Consider the following 22,374-nt stretch of genomic DNA (forward strand, 5'->3'; position numbering starts at 1 on the left):
GTGACGCCTGGAATTAATTTAACCAATTGTAAGTTTTATCAAATGGTAAATCAATATGTATAGTACATGAATAAGGATCTCAAGCTGAGTAGAAAGCTTTACCTATTACAATAGACAATGCTTTACAGTGAAGTATGTTAGAGCTACAGTAAATATGGCAATTTATCTGCTCAATAAAATACCTTACTCACCCGTTGAGTAATAAAAACACAATCTCTGCATCTTTTACCACATTTCAAATCCTTCAGTTCTCGCATCTCGCAGATCATCTTCCGAAAATCCAAGCTTATGTTGATTCTTGTTTTATTACAAGCTCTGTCACATTCTCTTTTTGCCAGCAGACTCTCCTTTCTTCTGCATTTTTAAACGGGTGATTCACTCAGTAAGAACTTCTGTAGACGTATGCCTGAAATAAAGTCAAACTTTAATCACATAAATATCTAATTAACAGAAGTTTTGAAATGTAGATTGGACCCATACAGACACTGAGTAGTGTCCATTTAACACTGAGGATTTTACTGTGTAGAATGTTGAGTTGTTAATAAAAATTAAGTATGTTTACAATCATTCAACATTTTCTATTATTAAAATTGTATATATATTTGTGTTTTATAAATGTCACAACACAAAAATGCTGTTTGTAAATAAGTTTATTTGAGCTGGTGTTGTTGAACACTCCTTTGAATTACAGGTTGCAAGATACTTTATACTCAACTTTCAGTTTTTCTTTAAGAATAAACCATATTTCATTTTCAAACAAGTAATTTGTAAATATATTACTAGTGCAAAACACAGGAGTGAGGAGAAGAAAGAAGCCACACCACCAGAATAACAAGATCCCATGAAATCAACCGACGTGGCTTGTGCTTTGCTTTTATTTTATTTTAAACAGCCAATATACTTTGAGCCACATCCTCGAATCATGATCTTCTACTTTATATTTAACAGCAAGTATATTTGACTGAACGGTCTGTGTTGAAAATAATGAGCCGTTTTTTCTGAAGAGAATAAATGCGAATTTAAAATGTAAATGTTTCTAAAAGCCACAGATGAAAACTCACGTTGATGTCATGGGGTCTTTAAAACATATAGTGCACATTAGTATTTTAAATACCCAAAGAACATTACATTGATAGAGAAAAGACTCATATGATACTTTTAAATTACAGAAATTAAAGGGATAGTTCGCCCAAAAATGAAAATTCTGTCATCATTTACTCACCCTCAAGTTGTTTCAAACCTGTATGAATTTCTTTTTTTTCTGCTGAACACAAAAGAAGATATTTTGAAAAATGTCGGTAACCAAACAGTTGATGGACCCCATTGACTTCCATAGTATTTTTTTCCTACTATGGAAGTCAATGGGGTCCATCAACAGAATGACAGAATTTTCATTTTTGGGCGAACTATCCCTTTAATTTAATAGTACTGATATAAGCACATTATCTGATGATTAAAACATTTGCCAGTTATGTAAGAACACAAACATATCCTTCACTCCTAAGATCTGCTGCAGATGAAGTTGAGTTTGTCGTGTTCAGGACGGCTGATCCAGCGCTGATCTCCTCCAGACTGAACTGCTCCAGATCTCACTCCAGACTCACACTCCTCGTCTCCTGTGCCGTTCCCTGGAGCCCAGTTATGAAAGCACACGGTCTCTCCGCTCACCCAGAACCAGAGGCCCACAGTGCAGGAGTGACGTAAACCCAACCACACCGCCTCAGTAGACGCACGTTTAACCACATTCATCACCTCCTCCTGCATCTCCTCTGAATGAACCGAGACCAGATCCGTATAATTCTGTCTGCAGTATCTCAGAGCTTCAGGCCACGTCAGATTCTCTTTGATCAGAATCAGTTTATCTGGACACAAAACAAACCACAAGCAAAAACTAGAGAGAGACTGATCAAAAACAACATGCAGAACAAACACTGTGGAGGAATCTGTCATGTCAGACATGTAGCGTGAACTTTAAGAGATCTGGAGGTGATGGATGGATTGTGTTAGCCTGGTAATACTTCGCTTTGCTTCGTAGACAGAGTCTGGCATGGCATAATTGAAAAGTGTTTTCTTTCTCGCGGGGGGCGCTTGTCGGAAGTTTAAAATCATTGGTTACCCGTAAGCCAATCACATGACGTTTGGTTATGGAGTGTGTTATGCGCATGCTCAGCCGCATCTAACTTCCACTGTAAACACATGTATGATGCGAAAACAAAACCATAGAGCGAAATACCGGAGTGAACATGGCTGTGAACGACTTTTGCAGATTATGTGAAGTAAATCTACGCATCCACGGTACAATCATCGTCTACGTCACGGCTCTCAGCCCGCCCTCTGTTCGTTGATTGGCCGGCTGTTTTCAGGCCGGAGGAAAACAGGGAAAACGGTCGCTATCTCAGACTGAGTACAGAAGCGAAATGAAATTGAGCGGAAGTACGAAGTCAGACGTAGTCAGGCCAGGATTGTGTGTGTTTGTGAGGATCTGCTCACCTTCATGACACACAAAAGGAAATTGGTTGTTGCAAGAGATGTCATTCCACTTTGTGTTCTGAATGACCGCTGTACAGTTTTCATATCCTCCAGCATTATTAGGTTCACCAGTATTCCAGTATCTGAATGAGTAGTTACTCTGATCTGACCACTGCCATGAGTCTCTGAACAGACCGATCCAGATCCATGATTCAGATAACCCAAGACCACTAATGAAATCCTTAACCCGTTGATTCTCATTCTGGTTCCTCACACTGACCAGATCAATGTGATTCTGTCTGCAGTAACTCTGAGCGTCTCTCCAGTTCTTATTCTGATCGACAGAGACGAGTCCTGAGTTCGCTTCAAGAAAAAAAAAAAGAAAAAAAATTCAGTTTGTTATTTTTCTTTTTGTTTTAACATTACTATGATTTTAAAGCACTTCCTCTCCGGAACAATTGATTAAAGATGTTATGCTGCACCTAAATATGTTAATTATTTAACATAATTCATATTTAATATGAAATATATATATATATATATATATATATATATATATATATATATATATATATATATATATATATGTAAGGAATAATTGACGACAGGCCGTTGAATTATTAGAAAAATAATGATAATAATAATAAATTAATAATCCGCTTCGCGTCGTGACCGCATTACCACCTCGGGTGTGCATTATTTTTCTAATAATTCAACGGCCTGAAGTCAATTATTCCGCTTATACTACAGTTACCACACCTCGAAACATTGTTCAGATTATGTATTTCAAGACGTTTGTAAAGTTTTTGTCATTAAAATGCTCTTGTATGTAGGACTAATTTCTTACGCATCTAATCCCATGCCTCCGTTGCTAATTCCAAAACGTCATTTTAGAGTTAGTAACGGAGGTTTGAGCCACTGATAGCAGACTAATGCTGGGGACACATGACTAGCTGACACAATCTCTGACTGTTTTCATCGACTGCAGCAGATTTTAAACACAGACTTTGAACACAGACTGAACGCGCTGAACACGTGTTTGGACATGATCAGTCATAAGTATCAAATTACATTCATAACCGGCCTTAAGTGTGTCCCCGGCTTAATGCTATGGAAGCCCGTTTCCGCCACGTTGAGTAAAAAAAAAATGATTCTTTAAGTCATAATAAGGAGAAACTTTCTCATAATAATGACTTAACATCTCGTAATAATGAGAAACTTTCTCATAATAATGAGAAACTTTCTCGTAATAATGACTTAACATCTTGTAATAATGAGAAACTTTCTCGTAATAATGAGAAACTTTCTCATAATAATGACTTAACATCTCATAATAATGAGAAACTTTCTCGTAATAATGACTTAACATCTCAAAATAATGAGAAACTTTCTCGTAATAATGACTTAACATCTCGTAATAATGAGAAACTTTCTCGTAATAATGACTTAACATCTCGTAATAATGAGAAACCTTCTCGAAATAATGACTTAACATCTCGTAATAATGAGAAACTTTCTCGTAATTATGACTTAACATCTCGTAATAATGAGAAACTTTCTCGTAATTATGACTTAACATCTCGTAATAATGAGAAACTTTCTCGTAATAATGACTTAACATCTCGTAATAATGAGAAACTTTCTCGTAATAATGACTTAACATCTCAAAATAATGAGAAACTTTCTCGTAATAATGACTTAACATCTCAAAATAATGAGAAACTTTCTCGTAATAATGACTTAACATCTCGTAATAATGAGAAACTTTCTCGTAATAATGACTTAACATCTCGTAATAATGAGAAACCTTCTCGAAATAATGACTTAACATCTCGTAATAATGAGAAACTTTCTCGTAATTATGACTTAACATCTCGTAATAATGAGAAACTTTCTCGTAATTATGACTTAACATCTCGTAATAATGAGAAACTTTCTCGTAATAATGACTTAACATCTCGTAATAATGAGAAACCTTCTCGAAATAATGACTTAACATCTCGTAATAATGAGAAACTTTCTCGAAATAATGACTTAACATCTCATAATAATGAGAAACTTTCTCGAAATAATGACTTAACATCTCATAATAATGAGAAACTTTCTCGTAATAATGACTTATTTTCTCGCAGTTCTACGCATGCGCAAAGCAGCGGAGCAGAAGGGCGTGCCGCACTAGCGACATCCGCTGGTCAAAGCCGTGTAAATGCATCACAGCAAACATGGCACGCTCTGCAAAACAGTTGTTTTCATTAAAGTCAGTGTGATCTACTAAGTGCAATCTGTAGTATCATTAAATAACATCATCAGTAGGCCTATATCTTCCATACTTTTCCATGCGCACGATAAGGTGTGAAAGTGGAATGCAGAAGCAGGACGGTTACCATGGTAACGAAGGACGCCTGCTTGTGCACACCCTGTGGTGCACACCGATGGAAATTGTTTCATGAATTTACAAAACTATCAGATTAAAGTTGGAATATTACATTTATTCGTCAAGTTTAAGTGTAACATCTTCATAAAATATATGGGTATGTGTGTTAACACGTATTTTGCAGATGAACCTGCACATCAAATATCCTAGAAGCATCTATGCTTCTAGGATATTTGATGTGCAGGTTCATCTGGAAGATATCAATACAGAAATCACCTTTAAGATGTTATGACTTTGGGGACATTTAAACATAAGTGGGCAGTGGAATGGGGGAAAACGCAAGGTCGAGACGTGTTTTTAAAAGCTGAACTTCTTTTCAATGAGCGCCGCGTTTTTAGAACGCCGTGTCATGCGCAAGACGCTGCAGAAGAGCGAGCGCAACGTCCGTCTAGTGCGCGTATGCCTAGAAAAGCAATGAAAAAGCGCGTTCTGTATGAACGGACCCTTACACAGATCTCCAGATGAAGCGTTCTTAAACAGATTTGGAAAGGTGTGCTGTCTTATCATTCCTCCATCTATTTGAAATCCATGGATCACCCTTCTGTGTTGCTGCTTGTTCATACACAAAAATACAAATGAATATTACAAATGAATAAAAGACTACCTAGTATGGAAGCCCGTCTCATATACTGATCATTTATCAATCATTAATGTTATTCACTGCAGAGCGTGCCATGTTTGCTGTGATGCATTTACATGGCTTTGACCAGCGGATGTCGATAGTGTGGCACGCCCTTCTGCTCCGCTGCTTTGCGCATGCGTAGAAGTGCGAGAAAATAAGTCATTATTACGAGAAAGTTTCTCATTATTATGAGATGTTAAGTCATTATTTCGAGAAAGTTTCTCATTATTACGAGATGTTAAGTCATTATTATGAGAAAGTTTCTCATTATTTTGAGATGTTAAGTCATTATTTCGAGAAAGTTTCTCATTATTACGAGATGTTAAGTCATTATTATGAGAAAGTTTCTCATTATTTTGAGATGTTAAGTCATTATTTCGAGAAAGTTTCTCATTATTACGAGATGTTAAGTCATTATTATGAGAAAGTTTCTCATTATTTTGAGATGTTAAGTCATTATTTCGAGAAAGTTTCTCATTATTATGAGATGTTAAGTCATTATTACGAGAAAGTTTCTCATTATTTTGAGATGTTAAGTCATTATTACGAGAAAGTTTCTCATTATTATGACTTAAAGAATTTATTTATTTTTACTCAACGTGGCGGAAACGGGCTTCCATATAATGCAGTTATTAGAGAGAGATGATGCAATAATGAGACAGAAAAGCATGTGCGTCATTATTATTATTTATTTATTTATCAATTCAATTCGTTTTAATTAATTCGTTCATTTTTTTTCTATTATTGACAGATGACAGTAGACTAGCCAAATAAATGAAACACAAAGCCCTTTTAACAAGTAAGGCCTATCAATAATTATTTATTTGTTATATTATCTGCAATAAAAATCCGTGCTGCAGGACTATCCATTTATTTAGCCTATATTCAGTTTAATTTTCTATTGATTATATAGGACTATATACTTTATCTATTTACAACCCCTACATCCTCACATGTTGTTTGGGAGGGTTTCAAGAAAAATCCTCCTCGCTCCTCCAGGATAATAAATAAATAAATAAATAAATATATATATATATATATACTGTATATAAACATTTAACATACTTGTACTGTAGACTAGTAATCTATAAATTAATATAGTTACAGTGTATCTTGATGCTTGATTTTGTTTTGATGGACTATCATTACATGAGCTGGACTTTTTTTCAGAAAAATATTTTCTACACAGAAATTGACTCAACATTGAAAGTGTAACAATTATCCACAATCTGTTCTATATTCACTAATAAATTACATGAATTACATACAATAATTACATTATTATATTTTACAGTTACATTTACTCAAATTGTTATACTGATAATATAATTTGTAAGGAAAAAAATTGCAATTAATATGGAAGTATTTCCGAGGAAACTTAAAAACACACACCCACACGTGCACACACGCAAGAACATGCACAAACACACACACACACACACACACACACACACACACACACACACACACACACACACACACACACACACACACACACACACACACACACACACACACACACACACACACACACACACACACACAGGGCGAGGCCAGAAATGGAAGGGACTTTATATAACAGGATAGGTAAAGCATAGAGTATGAAAACTGCACTCCAAATTGCCAAGAAAAAAATATATAATTACGGGTATGAATCCGTTACATTGTTCCTCACTCACTCCTGAAATTGCTGTGATTGACAGTGGTAACCGTAGCGACGGACGGGACAAAACATTTGTCAAAATAAACCTGTGCATTTAGTGCTGTAGTGTAAATGCAGACTAATAGACCCACAGTAACACAGACCAGAAAAAGAAAAAAGGTCTGTGTTTTCTGGACAATTTTAGCAGCTTTAAAGATCTTTTTTTTTTTTTTATCAGATAGTTTTTCACGTTTTCTTTTAGCAATGTTTAAAAACCGGATTCATTTTTTTTTGTTATTAAGTATTTCATGCATTATTTACTTGTATTAATAATTTGTTATTACAGTTTTTCTCAATTGTTTACACACAAATTCTGGTACTTGAGACACAATGACCACAACATGTAACTCATTCACCAACCCCCTGAACCAATCCTGCTAAACTACAAGCACAATTCCTGCTTTACACTCAAATTGTACTTCTAAAACACACTTTTTTCAAAACACCACACACAATTCTCTGCTTTTGGCACAATTTTCATGCAGAAAATCTCTTGTTTTCACAAGGAACACACTGCCATTCAGATACGCACACTGACTCATCACATGGGCAAACACCCGTCACACAGTTTTACAATCAGCAATCAGAGCTTTAGCATAAAAGGGCATCAGGTGAGCTCTTCAATGGAGCAATGGATGCCAACATTGGATTTTTTATTTATTTATTTTTTACTGTAAAGGTGATGATACACAGGGCAACTTTTTGAGCAATGTTGCTGGGCAATGCTGCCGTCAACGGGCAACCAGATGAGACACAGAGCCCACGACCGATCTAAATTTTCCAGATAGAAATGTATTGCCCATTTTCAATGGGAAAGTGCCCAAGCAACAATCACTCGGCAAGACTGCCCTGCAACATTGCTCAAAAAGTTGCCCTGTGTATCATCACCTTAACTGTATACAGTCAATTCTTCTGTTGTTTTGTATGTAGACCACTGTATGTACAACTTTGAGTTGGTTGGGATGTACACTGTGTACATTGTGTTTGTGGGAAAAATAAAATGTATTTGTTACCGTGTATTTGTGTGTTCTGAGTATAAAAATAATATTTTCAAATATTTTACAACACACTTATGTATGTACTGTCTGTAGTAAGTGAAACACTGAACAAAAAAAGGCCTAAGTCATTATGATGAATGGAGAAGAAGTGTTTTACATTGAGCACATCAGTGTTCAACTGGTTCTTATAAATGTCTATTTGGTTATTTGGTTATTTTGGCTATTCTATGATGGTTTGTGTGTGTCATTTGAAAACAAAATACCATTCTGAGAAGAAATAACATTGTTTTGAATGTAAAGTTTCATTTTGCAGGAGAATTGAGGGGTTTTGCCCATTGTGTGTGTGTTTTTTTATTTGTGTGTGGAGTTCTGAGAATATGAGGCATGCTTTCAGAAAATGTGTGTAAACAATCGAGAAAAACTGTAAAGCTATTTTATAATAAATCCAAAAGCAAAACATGAAAAGAACTACATTATGAAGTGGCAAGAGCAAATAGAGTGGTTCAAGTATGACATGTTGCTAACAAGTGGCTAAATGGGACTACAGAGGCTGTCGGAGATTAAACGTCATCACGCTGAACAGATTAACTCAATCCGCTTTTACACTCATTATGCTCATAATTGTGCTCTAATAAACTATATTCCAACTCAATGTTCTGGGAAAATGATTTTAGATAAAAACTGAAAGAGTTGTCAGAAGCTTTAGTGATGATAGTCTTGAATTTGTGGGACCATTGTGTAGTTCGTTTATAGCCAAACTTTAGCTTTTTACTTCTGGCGACTGCATTTATGCCTCAAAATTCATAAAAGTTGTGTTCATCTGTGATCTTGATGGACAAAACGTGCAAGTGTCATAAACTTTTGTTAATTACAGAGCTTGTTTTTAGCGATTGAATGAAAAAGAGAAATGTAAGCTAGATCTTCTTTAAACTAAATTCAGTCTACAACTATAGAGGTAAAAGATAATAAAGTGTTTAAGACCTTCTTTAAAAAAAAAATAATAATATTGGGGTCTAAACATCCCCAGTGTGCACCATAGACAAAACGGCCCGATTGCGCAGACCTCCATGATTGAAGATAAAACAGTTCAGCATTTTAGCATGAAAAGGTCACTTACAGTTTTTTCTGATTGCTTAAGCACATTTTTTGTAACTATTGGCTATTTTTGCAAAACTCTACACACAAATAAGAAAACCTTTCACCCAATTATCAAAACATTGTAGTTCTCTTGCAAAAGCGAACACAGCTAGATTACAGTTTTTTACGATTGCTATGACAGATTTTTCAATACTTTTAACAATTTTCCAAAACTCTTAACACAGTTAGCACTACATCCGTCTGTGTAAGCTATACTATTAACACATTTCTTGTTGCTTTAACACAAAATGCATACAATTAACACAAATTTAAAATGCTTGAACTTCTTTTACACACAAGCTCAAACAAGAACAAAACAATGGATTTATACTGCCAAATTTACCAATGCTTTAACACTGTATGTCAGAACAGATAACACCATGTTCTAAACCTAACCTTACAGGCTAAAGTCAAGGTAAACAGCTGCTTATATTGTGAACTGAAACACAAATATATCCCCTGTATTTGATTCTATTCTTACTGAGAAACAGCTGATAAAATTATGCAAATAATAATAAGATGACTCTTTTTTTTTTATTCTTCTGGTGCTTTTTCTGTTCATATATTTTGTATTTTCACATTATTCCATTGCTAGTGAGAAACAGCTGATTGAAGTTATGCAAATATGGGACAATGTGGCATTCCACCATTCCCGTGCAGTCACAGCCAGGTTTGACGCCCATCAGAGGATTGCCCCTTACTTCCCTTTCCTCAACCCCCATTGAGGAGTTTTCTCAGCCTGGAGATGAAAGGTTTTTGACCATAGTCCACAGGACCAAATGTCCCTCCTGTAAGCAAAAGATGCTGCATACCAAGACATCACAGCTGAACACTGCCAGGGGTGGATAAGGCATGTTACTGTAAAAGATTCTTCCCAAGATGCCTTGCCAGGGCAGATATCAGGTGTGATGTGGATGAGAACATGTGGACAAACGCAGAAGACCGGGCAGATTAGAAGATGGCCTTTTCTGTTTGTATATTTTGTATTTTCACATACAGTAATACTGTAAATGGCAGCTATATTGCATATTTTTGTTATCTTGCAGAAATGTCCTGTTGCAAATAAAGCCGTTACTGCAGCAATTCTGTCTCTGTCTTCTTTTTTCACAAACCATACATTCTATAAAGCTACTCTAAGAAGGGTCATTTATTTTGTTGTATTCAATTTCTGCTGCAAAAAAAACAAAACAAAAAACAAACAAAATGCATGCATTTACATTACAAACAAAACAAAAATATAGAGACTTCAAAAAAAAAAAAAAAAAAAAATCTGCAGTGCAAAACACAATCTATGATCAGTACAATATACTGTCTATTGTATAAGGGCAGACCTGACACATAAAATAATGCAGTTTCTATAATTTCAGCTGATGTCAGTGTTTTTTTGTCATTGTGTTATGATTGACTAAATGTTCCTGTTGGAAGAGAACATGTGTTAGTGTTTTGAATAATTATTTGATTTTGAAACATGTTTGCAGTGTTTTGTTAGACATTGTGTATTGTGTTAGTGTATTATTGTATTTTGTAAATTAGTTTTGGAGTTTAGTTTACAATGTGTGATTTTGAGCATGAAATTAACCGTTTTGCCAATTGTGTGTTTTAGGTGTGTTGGTGCGTTAAGCGTTTAGGAAATTTGTTAAAAGTATTGAAAAAATTGTCATAGCGATTGTAAAAAACTGTAACTCTTCACACCTTCGTAAAAATGGTGTTTTCGTATCAAACAGTAAACACAAGCCATCATCTACTAAGCACACAATGTGCCAACTACACACTGATGGTATGAATACAAAACACATCTGGCTTTTGCTTTCTCTGTGTACAGATGTCAATTTGAGGTCATACTTTTGTCATAGTGTCATGTAAACATACAAGGATCACATCGCATGCGATATCCTCCAGTCCAATGCACCGGGGAAAATATCTCCTTGAATGCCGTATCCAGGCCTGACATGATGCCTGGTCAATATCTCCACATGCCTCCTCCATTGCCTGTAAAAGGGCTACCTGTTGATGAGGATGACGGTCGTACACTTTCCAGCGACAGGCAGAGAAGAACTCCTCGATGGGATTTAAGAATGGAGAGTATGGAGGGAGGTTGAGTGCCATGAAGGATGGGTGGTCTGTAAACCAGTTGCGGACCAAAGCAGCCCTATGGAAACTAACATTATCCCATATGATGACATATCGGGTATGCTCTGGTCTCTGAACAGTGAGCATGTCATGTAAGGTGTCCAGGAATGCAATAATGTGTGCAGTGTTGTATGGGCCTATGGTTGCATGATGGTGAACAACACCATTTTGGCTTATAGCTGCACACATGGTTATGTTACCACCACGTTGTCTCCTCGTCCTCTTCTTGCTCCTCCTTGTCCTCTTCCTCTAACTTCCTCTAACCCTCTCGCTTCTTCAACTCCACATCCTCTTCCTCCAACTTCTTCACCTCCACGTCCTCTTCCTCCAACTTCTTCACCTCCACCTTCTTCACCTCCACGTCCTCTTCCTCCAACTTCTTCATCTCCACGTCCTCTCCCTCGGCCTCCTCGGCCTCCTCTCACTCTTCTCACTCTTACTGCTCCTTCCATTGTACTCCACACAGACAGCTTACCTGTGGCTTATTTATAGTGCTTAGGCTGATTGCAAAGTGAACTAATTATCTAAAACAGTTTTCACATGTGACAGTGTGCCAGACAGTTGGCAAAATAGTGTTAATGATAGCCATACATGTGTATAATTTTGCTAGGAGTGTGTTGGAAATTTGGTAATTGAGTGTAAGCAGTGAGTTGTGTTTAAAGTTCTGCAAAAAGAGTGTTGTGCAGTGAATTGTGCCTACAGTTTTGCAAAGTGTGTGTTACAAAATTGCAAACTGAGTGCAAAGCAGTGTTTGTGCTTTTAGTTTTGCAAACTCAGTGAGTGGTTTTGCTATACGTATTAATAGTTTTAGAAATTGTGCTACAAGAATCACGATTAGCGCTTAAGCATTCAGAAAAAACTGTAATGTAGTGGCATTTTTCAGATATCTGAAAAGGAGGCATAGTGATGATGTGAGTAATAATACTGCTCTGGGCTGAGTTTCCCGATAACGTTGTCTCTTAGCGCGCTACGAAGACTCTTAAGGTATAACTTAACTGAAGGTATACCATTTCTAGGCGTGGTCCCCGAACTATACCTTAGGAAGCTGCTTAAGATATACCTTCTTATGTGCGACGTTACCGGGTGCTGTCCGTGGCGATGCTGCTGAACTTGTTGATATCGATGGCTCGAGAATCAATTATTCTCTCGTGCAGGGGCTGTTTATGTGAGAAAGCGGTGTTCTTTATAAAAGAAGCACTTCAGAAATAGCCTATAATAGCTATAACTATAATAGCCTATAATAGCCTTGCCTACATATTTTAAAATTGTATCATATATTGCTGCCAAAATAACCATTTTAATTTTTTATGTGCCTTCTTCTCTTTCCTATTTTTGTTCGCTGAGGTGGAGCTGCGATGAAATATTGTTCTTGTAAATACTTTCCAGCATTTCAGTAAATAAAAGTGTACGTCACGTACGGTGCTCGGCAGCGATCAAAAAGGATTTAAACAGTGGATTTTGAATCTCTTTTTGTAAACTCAGAGATGTGGATTCAGACGGCAATTAAATCACCACACGACCTGTTTGTCAAAAAACAGTAGGTAATTTGGCCAGGGATTTTTACGCGGGTTGGGTGAGAAAAAACACTGATATTATGGATTGGACGGCACTAAAATAACCAGCTTACTGTACGAGCCCATGAGAAACAATATTAGCGTCCGAATAGGACTTAACTGACAGTAGCCTATGCTTTCACTGGCCTTTAAAAGCGCTCTTTAATTAAAATAAATTTATAAAATTGTATTATATAATAATATAATTAAAAATCTAACAACAATCAGTGTAATGACAATGTTATTCTTTGCATGAAAACACTTGAATTAGCCTAACTGAACACTGTCTGGGTGTATTAAAACTTCAGAATTATATTCATATAGACCTGCAACAGTGATAAGGTAAAGCTAAGAGTGGTCCAGACCAACCTTACGAAAGTGTGACTTACAGAAGGTATACTTAACTAAGAACGTTTCGGGAAACACGTATTAACGATAAGGTACAGCTTAAGGTGTAACTTAAGAATGACGTAGCGTTAAGAAGGTTTCGGGAAACCCAGCCCTGTTTTACTCATTTGAATACAGTGAGTCAATTAATTTACCTTAATTATCATTTTTGTAACAATAGGGGTTTGTGGTAGTTTTGTAATCTGGCTTAAAATCAAATTGACCAAGGATACTTGACAAAGAGAATATCTGCAAACAGTTTATCAGTTTACATAAAGTTCATGTATTGTTCTTTTTAAGCATTTTTATAATACACATAGCCCAAAAATTGACATTTAAAACATATGCAAATTTGTCTACAAAACCTCTGGATTTATATATTTTTCTACACTTAAGATATGCAAATGAAAAACTAGCCTACCTGAAAAAATATATATTCTTTGAGTTTTTTTTTTTTTTTAAATCATTGCATATGCACCTGCTGCGCAGACAGCACACACCATCAGTCCGTTCTGCAAGGCTTTGCAGAAACACACAGTCACTGAGCGCCACAAACACACAGCAGTCGTCTTTTACAGTTCCTCCTAAACCAGAACAACAAGCTCATGCTGCGGTCACACTATTATTGTAATTTTATTGTGTTTATGAGTCATGAGGTAATTTGACGCTGTCTCTCTTGACGCTTAGCCGACTCTGCTGTGTGTGTTCTTGTGTTTTAAAGGAGCCGTGGGTTTGGAGACTGAAGGGAGAGTGGGATCAAATGCTTTCAAAGCTAACTTGATATTGCTAGCCTCTCTGAAATTGCCTACTCTACCTTTAATTTAGTTAATACTGTGTGTGTGTTAGTAGAATACGTTCTGGAGCCGTTATATATATGGTGCATCTATAAATGAATGGTTGTAATTGTAAATAGCTGCACTCACTGTTGCAGATGAAATGACGAGTATCACTACATGACAAATCATGCAATTGTCCATTTCTCATCATAGCACACTCATCTCTGCCTTCAGGTTGTCCAGTAGCCCAGTAAATCATCAAGTACTCTCAGTTCTTTTTTAGTTACTGGAACTCTTGTAACTGAACTATTCTAACTAAGCTTTTGTCAATACAACATACTATTCCTATTTCACTTTTTTTTAAGGCAATTTGTTTGCATGCTTTTAAGTAAGTCTAACTGATTAGATTTTACAGTACAGTTTATGGTGTATCTTTTATAAATGAATGTTTATTGTGATTGTATGGAGCTGCACTTACTGTTAGATGAACTGCAGATGAAAGTCAGGCTGTTACTACATGGCCAATCATGCCATTCTCCATTTGTCATGAAAGCACACTCATCTCTGCCATCAGGTTGTCCAAATCCCCAGTTCAGATAGAGCGCAGGTTCACCTGAAGACCACTGCCATTTCCTCTGCAGCCCAATCCAGATAGACTGAACACCTCCATCATTCACACTCTTGTTCAGCTCGTTCATGTCGTTCATGTTGTCAACGGTGGCCAGATCTGTGTAATTCTCTCTGCAGAATCTCTGAGCTTCAGTCCAGGTCTTGTTCACGTTTATAAAGTGATACTGACGCTGAACACATTCAGATACGGAGCAGAGAGCTGTGAAAGAGAGCGTTTGATTTAATGCTTTTCATAACAGGGTCAAACCTGATGAAACTATAAACCATAAATAATACAACAAACACACTCACCAATGAGAAGAAGAATCAAATATAGAGTTTGGTCCATTTCTGAGGAAGAAAAACATTGAAAAACTTAGATATCAAACATTCCCAGATTCATTTTGGAGTAAAATATGACAATTTAATTTAGTATCTCAACAGCAGCATGAATTCACTGAACATAATCATTGAGACAATATTAACATCTGAAAGTGTAATTGTGTTTGAAGAATGAACATGTTCTTACTTTAGAGGTCGTGTGTTTCTGTCCTGAGTCTGATGTTTCTGTCTGCAGATTTACACTACGCTATTATTATATCTGCTCTCATCCCTCATTCATCACATCACATCATTTGTGTATTTCTCTGAAAACTCCTATTTCATATTTTACTTCCTCTATATTTGTGTATTTGTCCACCCTCGTCTTTCCCTTTATTTGCATATTGACTTCTGTGTCAGTCAGTATTAGTCTATAATATGGACCTTATGGAATCAAACAATTATTTGAACATTCTAAATTAATATTTGAACATTCACAACTAAACAGCAGCTTTAATGATATTGCAGGACTGCATAACTCGTGTTTCATCCCTGATCATCTTAAAGCGTCGTCCATCCACACTTGCCATCTTTGCACTTCACCATTTGTCTATAGATTTTTCCTATTTGGCCCAAGTGTCCAAGTGTGTGTAGAACTTTTGATTACCTAATTTGACACACTTATGGTGTTTTAAAAATGCAAGTGTTTATTTTGATTTTCAAAGCTTTGCATTTTTAAATAAACCTCTAAGTGTCTGTACAGCAGTGCCTATAGGCATATATGTAACAGTAATGGTAATTTACTAGTAATGATGGTGCTTTTAACTAAATGATAAAAAGCATTTGCAAATGTTGTAGAAATGACAAAATACACATACTCGTCTCTGCACCAGTAAAATGTGCTCACTTATAGCCTGTTGCGTGCACATACTCTCTAGTGGCCAAGTGTGGGTATTTGGACAGACCCCATGTTTGAGTTTCTCTGTTTTGGGCCACTTTTATCTGTTGCTGTTTGAACTGAACAGAGAAGGGTTGAGTTCAGTAGTGAAGACTGGTGATACTGGTTACTGAGAGCCTTTAAAGTTTGAATATTGAGAGAGTTTGACTAGTGAGAGAGTTTGGGGCATTAAAAAAGACAAAATGAAGAGGAAGGGAAGACAATTCTTTTTTTCTTTGAAAAAAAAAAAATAGAAACGTTTTTGCTCATATATAGGCTTCTTTTTTCCTCTTCTGAAAGCTGAGACCCCTCACATTCACAACAGAGACGAGATAAAGACATGAAAGCTTTCATTCCCCTGAAGTCCATCTCTAATGTTAGTAAAGATTATTAGACTCATTATCCCACTTAAGTAATATCATCATCTTCTGCTGTTTCAGAATAAACGTCTTTATTTCCTCCGTCTAAATACTTGATTGTGATTGGCTGGAATGTGTTCATTAAAACATTGTTACATTTTTAAGAATTAGTCTTATTTAGAAAATTCTTATTGTGTTTCGTGTCATACTCCTGCTGTTCTTAGTCTATAGAGCATGAACACATTTGCATGTAAACACATCCTCATCACTCATTTGTTTAGGTCCACATTTAGACTTTCAGGGTGGACAATCTTTACATCTCTGACGTGAAACAGAAGCAGAAACAGTGTGTTATTGTACATGTTATTGACACATTCCATGGTCTCATTCTTTCTTATTCATCTGTTAGTTTTATTAAAGGGATATTTCACCGCTGGAAAGATGAATGTTGATTTAAATTGGGTCATTTATGTAGTAGAAATGTGAAATTATTTCAGAAGTTGGAGCTTTCTAGACTGAGAAAAGCCAGAAAATGTATTTTTGACACATGTGGATGAAAGACAACAACTCCCAGAATGCACTTGCTTCGCTGCTCTATGAGGCCACTCCTGAGCCGCAGCTGCTCCGGCCGCCTCTTGTTCCTCCATCATCCGCATCTGTTCATCGCTGTATTGTGGCTCGTACAGGCAGCCACGGGCATCGGGTTCATGCACCAGATCTTCAAAATCCCCTTCTGCCATATCATCTTCAAAACTACCTTTCGCCATCGTGGTTAGCCCACTACTCAGCTTTCTCCACAGAGCAAGAGACTGTTAGCTTAGCTTAAAAAAAAAGAAAAAAGATGGCTGACACTATGTGTACATTCTGTGAGTGAGATCCCCCTATGGGCGGGTTGAAGACATGCGGAACGAGCTCCTTCTACTGGCTGTAGTCTCTCGCCTCTGGACAAAGTGGCTGCGTCCGAAACCGCATTCTCAATGAGTAGGTACTTAATTTCAATAAGTACTTACTTAACGAGCGCTAAAAGAGTAGGTACTTTATAGCCAGATCTCGTTAAGTATGAATGCGAACCGGACATCTGCCATGTTTACGTTATCATGTGACCTACGACGCGTTATCACACGCGCAACAACTTAAAAGATTTGAACGACACGTTTAATTAATCTATCTGTAAATATCTTGATATTGATTAAACTTGCTCATTTTGTGGTCTTTTTGAAGAAACTGCAGCCCATTTATTTTGTGAATACATTTAGGGTTGATTTGAGTTCTTATATTTAACCCTACTAATGTGACCCACCGTTTTATCCTTAACGATGTTATTTATTTTTATTACGAAATCTCAAAATTGTCATCTCTTGAATATGTTGTTAATTTATTTATTTTATATCCAAACATTTTCATCCACAAGCAAAAGCGGCTTTTAAAATAATAATAAAATATTACAAAACTCATTTTAAAAGTTTATATCAGACGTGTCAGACGTAAAAAGACACGGCCGGCCCACCTGCAGCAACGGAAGAACAAGGCCGGGCAAATCCTTCACTCTCGTCTGTTCCAGGAGTTTATTTGAACAGAGTTTTCCAGTAAAAATGTACAATTTAAAGGTTAAATTTTACCCTAATTAACGTGTTTGTGTTGTGCAATCTGCAAAAGCATTGCTCTGTTTCCTACAGACTTTCCGCCAACTTCGAATGTGCTCAATCTCAAACAGTTTGTTAACTTGAGCCACACACTGTATAAATCTACGTGTGTGTGCGTTGTATAAGTAATGCAGTCTTTGTGTGATAGGTCAGTGTTTCAGAGGTGTTTGTAACTTCTTCAAAAACATTGTCTTGGCTTCAACATAGTTTGGCAGTGGACTCACGGACACACAGACGCACGGACACACACAAAGCCATTATCGTCGTGATTATCGTCGGCTGGAGATTAATGTGCCACTGAAGGAAGTGTTGCCAAGTCTCCTGGTGTGGCAGAATTTAAGGAAAGATGGCCATTACCATTCCCATTCCAGGTAAGTGACTTATCATTCAGTTTTTCCTGACACTACTCACTTCTGAGAACTTTTTGGAAATTGTGACTTGGACATGAGATAGTAGATTCACTTTTTTGCTTTGCATAAAGTTCAAATGTTGCTAATCTTTAAACCCCCTTAAATAACACCCAAACATTTGCTGTCTTACAGGTGAACGAGGAGTTCTGGAGATGTACTGCGGTTCCCCTGGAAGCAACGTTTATGTCCCAGCTGGACAAGCACAGCCCAAAGCTCCTCGAGCTCTTGAGGGCCAAGAGGAGACACTGGTCAACGCATCAATAACTTGTTGATGGAACTGTTACAGGTGGGGCAAAAGTGGTTACAAAGTTAAAAGGTACAATATGAATCAATTGAGTAGTTTTGTTTTCAGTTTTTTTTTAATTAGACTCAATAGTCTCAATTGTTATTACTATTATTATATTATATTAAGATAAACTAATACAGACCTACAGTAATGATGGCATTACAGGGTTGGAGTGAATTTACCAACACAAATAATGTATTCATTATTGTTGTATTAACTAGGACCCAAGTGCCAGTGCAGTGAAGAAGAGAGATGTCCCTCTGAGATGAGACGCCTCTGTGAGTGTATGGGAGAGAGTGGACAGGAGCTCATCTCTGATTACTGGGACGGTCTGGTGAACAGGTTTAAATTGTGCTGACTGTTAATGTGAACTGACTGAACCAGCATTTGGCAGGTAGTGCTGGAGGATTTTAGCCTGGCGAGCCAGACTTACATCAAGATGTTTAGTCTGGAAACTCTCCATAGTTTCTCGGCTTACTCCGAGGGGCGGGATAAACGGTTGTCTCTCAAAATCCCTCTGCACGCAATAGGATAGCGCTTCAACCAATCAGAGCAACGAAGAAGGTGACGTAGTCAGAGCGACGGAAAATAATTGATGGGAAAGTGTTTCGCGATAAAGTTTGATGAAGAGATTTCTGTAAGCGACCAAATGTTATTGTAATGGAGCAAAATTACTGTTGCCGTTTTTGTGAAAAAAATATGAGAATTGCGGGTGTGCTTGTAGCTGAAAGAAGTGCCGTAGACCATGCTACACAAGATGAAGAGGTGAGGATCACATCAGAGGTAGTTGAAGGCAGTGCCGTGGACCAGATTTCTGGACATGACGATGTGAGGATCACATCCGATCCGTTGACGGGGACATGGCCAACTCCACCACATACATATTCCTTAATTTTTGACAATTTGGATTTCTACATGCATGCACACCACCAGTCCACCCTACGCAGCAACCGGTCAATACACTGGATACACCACATTGCAGTCCAAGACCGGATCCCAATATATCACCTGGCTAATGACAAACCACTTGGAAATCTTCTGCACTATGACCTGAATTTATCACTCCCTGGAGAGGGTGAACAAATTCAAATGCGAAGGGAATACATTGTCCTTACCAGCCGAATCCTGACAACTTATCTCTCTGTATTCAAGCCATTCTCCAACGTGGTCTTGCGTCACATACCACATCAGTATTCAACAGAAATGGCACAGCGTTCCACTGATGTAAGAACTTAAGATAATACTACATTAACACCTGTACCAACCAATTTTAGTGTAACAATTTGAATTGTGACTTTTTCCATTTACAGTTCCCATTAGGACTGCTTTTTAAAGACGAAAACAAATCCGCTGACCTGGCAGAAGTACTTCAACACTTTCAGAAGGCGTAAGCATGAATTAGAGTCATACAATTACTTCAAATCTAATTACTGTGAGCAGTGGTTCCAAAAACAATTGCCTCTGTCTTCATTGTAGGTATGTACCAAAAGGACCGGATGGACTGTCAGCAATTTTGGTGGGAGGTGACAGGCTCTCTGAAGCAAGTAGCAGAAATCTACAGTGGGCCTATGCAGATGGTATCAACATAGAGGAGCGATTAAATGGCATGGAGTTCATGTTTGAGGATTGGCATGCCATTAGGGTGCTATTCGGAGTAAGTAATCTATCACAATGTAACATGGTTTGCTTGAACTGTTATATTTATTAATTTATTTAATTTGTTCATAGTTGTAGTTCAACAGTATTATGCTGCAGTGTACCTTGCTGCTTTGTAGGCTGCCTTATCCTTTGTTTTGGTCTTACTGTTGTCTTTCCCTTTTTAAAAAAAAACTTAGATCCACTTCAAAGTTTTCTTCAGCGAGAAATCTGCAAAGGAACATGGGACACTGTGCGCCAACATGACAAAGTTGAGGTACAGCTGCTGCATTGACACTGAATTCATGACTTTTCCGCTGCAATTGAAACATTGGCCACTTTGGCCAGCATAAAATATTTTGTGCTTGCTACCTAATGTTATCTAAATTGTTGACAATGTTCTCTGCAGTTTTGCTGTTACACAAACTCCAGTCATCCTGTACATATTTCCGAATACACCATGAATTTATGTTGTTTGTGGTGGGATGGGATGGGATGGTATGGGCCATCAGGAAAAGCCGTGGTTCGGTGAATTTACCAGTATGGTACGGTATTACAAGTTTTCCAATTGTACTGTCACTAACTTTCCCAGAATGTGATGTTTGTGTGTTTGAAACATGAAAGGTGGGGTGAGAGATGACTGACACATTTAGGTCTGTGTGTGTGTGTGTGTGTGTGTGTGTGTGTGTGTGTGTGTGTGTGTGTGTGCAAGTGTATGTGTCCATGTATACCCACACCCCCATATGTTCAAAAGGAGCGTTATAGTGATACATAAAAAATGTGTACCAACTATTGACTAACATATGTATGTGTCACAGGTGCAGCAATGCGAAACAGGGGCCCCACAGTGCCTACAACGCATACAAACATTTTTTCATCACAGACACAACTGCGTTGCTTGTGACGGCAGCAATGGAGCACTTTGGACTGCAGGATGTAGCAGGTAAACAGGGTGATATCAAATGGGACAACAATGCTTTCAAAATAAAGTGTGTGGGGATGAGGAAAGATTGATAAGACTCATTTTTTGTTTTTTCCGTGTGACTTAGAAATCCCTGAATCGTTTGTTCCGGAGGAAATTGCATCTGGATCAACAGATGTAAGGCAAACGTGGTTGCATGCTAAATCTGCAGAGATTGTGGAAAAGTTCATCCTGCTTGGGGACGTGATAGAGGCCAGGACTGGTCTCTGTGAAGCTTCTGTGACATCAACAGAGACAAAGCATTACCCTTGTCGAGCACAGGGCTGTAAACAGGTATACGCATATCTCAAAGCCAGAGAAAACCACAAGCTTAAAAAGCACAACTTGGATGTTCCTTCCGAAACGTTGTCTGAGAATACGACACTGTCCAAACGAGACCACAAACAAGAACACACTTTGGTAAGGCTAAGCTTTAGCTTTTTGATTTTGGACATGCTTGATGCGATAAAAGAGGGTGACGGTGAAAGACTATTGAGGCTGTACAAAGTTGCCATGCTGTATTACAAAGGCTATGGGCACAGCCACTATGCTTACAGTACTTTACTCATGACACTGCAGGTGAATGCGTGTCTGACCCCTCGGTTGTCGCATAGTGTGATCTGGAACCGGTTTTGGAACAGCAAGGGAGGGAATGGAAACAACATCCCCCTAGACCTTCATTTAGAACACCTGAACAATTTTCTTAAGTCTTTCCTGAAGGGTCTGGGTCCAAACCTTTCTGAAAAATCAGCAAGCCGGGTCAGCCAGTCCATTGGTGTTTTGAAGGAAATGATGGAGAAGGTGGATGGCGATTTGGGTATCAACAGGCCAACTGGCACCCATCGTGCCGAGCAGCAGACACAGGATGTTATGACTCTTATAGAAGTTTTCAAGGCGGGTCAACTGTTTACAGAAATACCTGGCAGGGAATTTCGGGCCTACCCTAGATTTGACAAGAACCTGTTGCGCAAAATCAAATACAAAGATATGTGGCAGTGGATGAGG

The 22,374-nt window shown here is 37.6% G+C and overlaps 1 protein-coding gene across 1 annotated transcript; it reads right to left on the bottom strand.

Annotated features, from left to right (window-relative positions):
* Positions 1-639: 639 nt before the first annotated feature.
* Positions 640-15,166, bottom strand: LOC311079145 (C-type mannose receptor 2-like; the record flags this gene model as incomplete). The annotated part of the gene is made up of 4 exons (XM_084108351.1): positions 640-1,862; positions 2,491-2,823; positions 14,687-15,037; positions 15,130-15,166. The coding sequence occupies 4 exons, from the start codon at positions 15,164-15,166 to the stop codon at positions 1,501-1,503; spliced, it is 1,083 nt and encodes a 360-aa protein (XP_083964477.1). The 3' UTR covers positions 640-1,500.
* Between the last annotated feature and the right edge of the window lie 7,208 nt (positions 15,167-22,374).

This window comes from Abramis brama (genome assembly GCF_963993115.1).
Source record: "Abramis brama genome assembly, chromosome: 3".
Lineage (NCBI taxonomy): Eukaryota > Metazoa > Chordata > Actinopteri > Cypriniformes > Leuciscidae > Abramis > Abramis brama.